Source organism: Cornus florida, unplaced genomic scaffold (assembly GCF_030987335.1).
Source record: "Cornus florida cultivar Cherokee Brave unplaced genomic scaffold, ASM3098733v1 CherokeeBrave_3.0.0_Hap2_Chr07, whole genome shotgun sequence".
NCBI classification, from domain to species: Eukaryota; Viridiplantae; Streptophyta; class Magnoliopsida; order Cornales; family Cornaceae; genus Cornus; species Cornus florida.
In genome coordinates this window covers 34,911,366-34,914,786 of record NW_026775577.1, presented here as the reverse complement: position 1 = coordinate 34,914,786, position 3,421 = coordinate 34,911,366, and the positions used below count along the sequence as shown (strand labels likewise).

The window sequence follows — 3,421 nt, the reverse complement described above, 5'->3', positions numbered from 1 at the left end:
CAGCAAACCTGCCAAATTAACCCCATCAAAAATTAAAAAATAATAAATAATAATAAAAAAAATGTGTAATGCAATTTGGGTTTTGATATGGTATTATTAAGGAAGTATATCTTGGGTGTGTCAGGCACATCATGTCATCAATGTATCTAATTAATGACAATGCACTATTTAAAAATAATAAAAAATTACTATAAAACGATAATATGTTATATTTCATTGAGTAAACGCACTAATGACATGACGTGCTTGGTGTATCTAATATCTACTCCTCTCAAAGAGTATATTTGTCTTTTGATTCGTTGAAAATCAACCGGTTAAAAATGAATCACTTGAAATGAAAAATATAAGTGGCACTTAAATTTAACTAATATGCGGGGAATATTCATTGCACACAATAAGGGAAAAAGAGAAAAATAAAATTTTAAAAAATAAATAAAAGTTACCTTAGTTGCACATTATACGACTAATCTTCTTTAATTATTAATACTTTAATTGAAAGGTAATTAAAATTGGGGTGACATAAGCATCCTCTTTTGTTATGGGTTGATTGGATTACGTCTTTGATCACAACTTGTGGATTAATGTACCAATGTACCTTTCAAAAAAAAAAAAAATTGCGGATGAATGTGTTATATATATATATATATATATATATATGTTAAAGTCGTGAATCCATATTAATTATATTATAAACTAAAGTTCCTAACTTCTTTGCACTCAATCCAAAACCAATCAAGTTTAGTAAAGAAAAAGTGTATTATGCCTGCACTAGTTTGATTATTGAAAGAAAAATTAATTAGTTCCCATCTGTGATTGATTCTATGTCCATGACCACTTTGCTAAATTAATTAATTAAAAAATAATGGAATTAAGGTTTTAACTATTTAATTACAAGAATACCTTGATTAATGGACAAGTTTCAATCAGTGAGTGGCTACAGGATTTTGCATGCGGAACATAGTCAACCCAAAATCAATAGTGCTTGACCATTATTAGCCATGTTAAATTGATTTTATTCATGTTATGATCATATCATGCCCTTAGTTCCATAAGGACAAATATGTCTTTTCAAAACGCATTAATGATAGTAACATTCTTGTAGTGCTCTTTTTTATTTTATGGAGGATAATCTATGATTTAATCGCATGATACCACCCCCATGTATTTGTTTGTGGCTGCATTTATTTACAGCACAATTAATTAAATAATTCCACAGACTGCACTAATTGAAACTTCAATTCGTAAAGCAAAATTAACTAGTTAAAAGGCTTTTAAAACGCCGTGCAACCAACAAACTAATTAATACACGAAAAAGGCTTTAATTAAATCTGATAAACCAAACACTGACTAAAAGCTTTACAAGATCATAACTCTGGTTTTGCCAAAAACCACCCATTTTTTTTTTTTTTTTTTTTTTTTTTTCTCAGCAAACAAACAACCCTTTTTCAAAAATCACTAAAAAAACCCCACCAATTCTTAGCAGCTTTTAATTTACAGATCCCAGAGAGAGAGAGAGAGAGAGAGATTTGGTTGATCAAGTTTTAAAGATTAATCATGAGGTGGTTTTTATGATTGATTTAGTTGATTTATGATGGTGGGTGGTTTTGTTCGTCCATGGACGTAACAGTGTTATTACATGGCCATGCAGAGAGAGCAGCGAACTGTTGAAGTTGCCGGACTTGCAGAACTTGATGTAAGTCCCATAGTTTTCGCCGGAGGACCTCCGACTCCGACCGGAGCCGGTCGTTATCTCTCCCTACAAGGTGGCAATGTTGCGTAACCAAACGGAACCGGTTCGTCAGTTCCCGGTTCCCGATTCGTAGCCGGTTCACTTGGGTCCTCAAGTTCTCCAAATGTTTCTGTTTTCGCATCCGAGACCGCCTCGCCGACTCCCGATTCGATATCATCCGACGCCTCTTCCGCTCGTCAACAACAACGGAATCAACCCGGCTCGGGTCATCCGAACCGGAGCCACAATTTTTCTTGGGCCGGTTTGGGTCTGGGTCATCTGAACCGGAGCCACAAATTTTCTGGGGCAGGTTCAGTTCATCCGGACCGGAACATGAGTTCGAAGTAACCTGCTTCGGGCTCGAGTTGTCCGAACCGGAATTGGACATGACCGGTTCTTGGGGGGTTGGGGGAGAAAGTACCGGTTCAAGCTCATGTGGAAAGGCAAAAAGGGGTTCCTGGCATTCCCAAGGGGTAAAACCACCTTCGAAAGCCGGAAATGGGATTCCGAACAATCCGTCGGAGGCCGACAAGGCGGGAAAAGTGGACAACATGGCTGGAAAACCGCTAATTAGATAAAGAGGAAGGTAGGAGGAGGAAAGGGAAGAAATGAGAGGTAGGGGAGTGGTATTTATGGACCATGGAGGGACTAATAGTGGTGGTCCACTGAGGGGCATTTTGGTCATAAAGCATGTGTTTAGGGGCATTGCTTTTGAGTCAGGTGGCACTAATCTACTTTTTAAAGAGACATTGTGGGGGTGACATAATCAAATGGGTCCCTAATAAAGATGGGCCATTTTAGCTTAGTCATGAAGAAAACAAAAAAATGTGGGACCTAAGTTGACACGTGTCATAAACCCATTAGTTTAGCATGTGGAGCCAATAGTTTGGGAAGTTGCTTACATGGCCACGTCAGTTAGTCGGCTTCGCTTGGCGCGCCGATTAGGAATGTTGTGTTAGTCCTTATCATGGTTGATGACATCAGCATCAGAGTCGGCTTATGAGCCGTGAGTCGAATGATTTTTACTTGTTCTCTTTCCTTTAAACAGAATATAAATATTTTGATCTATGATAATTGATAAGAACAGAGGTAGTGACTTGTTTGTCCGTACCTAAATTTATAATTGAGCCATGAAAGCACCCCTTCACTTGTGAAAATTAACAAATATTAATAAAGAGGGTCAAGTGTTTAACAAAATTAATATTTTGAAACAAAATAATTTTTTTAAAAAATACGTGACATAAGTACTCACGTAGGATTAAGGTTAAAGGTCACACCACATATTCTAAAGACATTTATAACCTTCTTTGAGTGAGTAATTAGATAATTGAATTGTCAACTGATGTAAGATTACTCTTAGTATCTTAAACTTATCATCACTATAGTAAGCGGCATTATGAAAATGATTTGGAGTGACAACATGAATTGATTTAACTTATGAGAACGGCCACTTTGAACAAATAGTCGTGATCTTTGATTAACGAAAATATATTACACGGGTTGATATCCTTAATTTTTTATTTATTTTTAAATAAATGGTGTAACATGAATTAATTAAAGGTACATTAACACCCAATATAAGTGCTTTCATAACACACACACACTCACACACACACACATCTCTTTATATATGCTTGTATGATCCAAATATGGGCAGAGTTCTATACATGGTAATCTGTGAATGCATGGAGT

The 3,421-nt window shown here is 36.1% G+C and overlaps 1 protein-coding gene across 1 annotated transcript; it reads right to left on the bottom strand.

Annotated features, from left to right (window-relative positions):
• Nucleotides 1-1,223: 1,223 nt before the first annotated feature.
• LOC132267020 (bZIP transcription factor RISBZ4-like) lies at nt 1,224-2,349 on the bottom strand. Its single transcript, XM_059768049.1, has one exon. It carries the CDS (start codon nt 2,280-2,282, stop codon nt 1,587-1,589), a length of 696 nt encoding a protein of 231 aa, XP_059624032.1. The 5' UTR covers nt 2,283-2,349; the 3' UTR covers nt 1,224-1,586.
• Between the last annotated feature and the right edge of the window lie 1,072 nt (nt 2,350-3,421).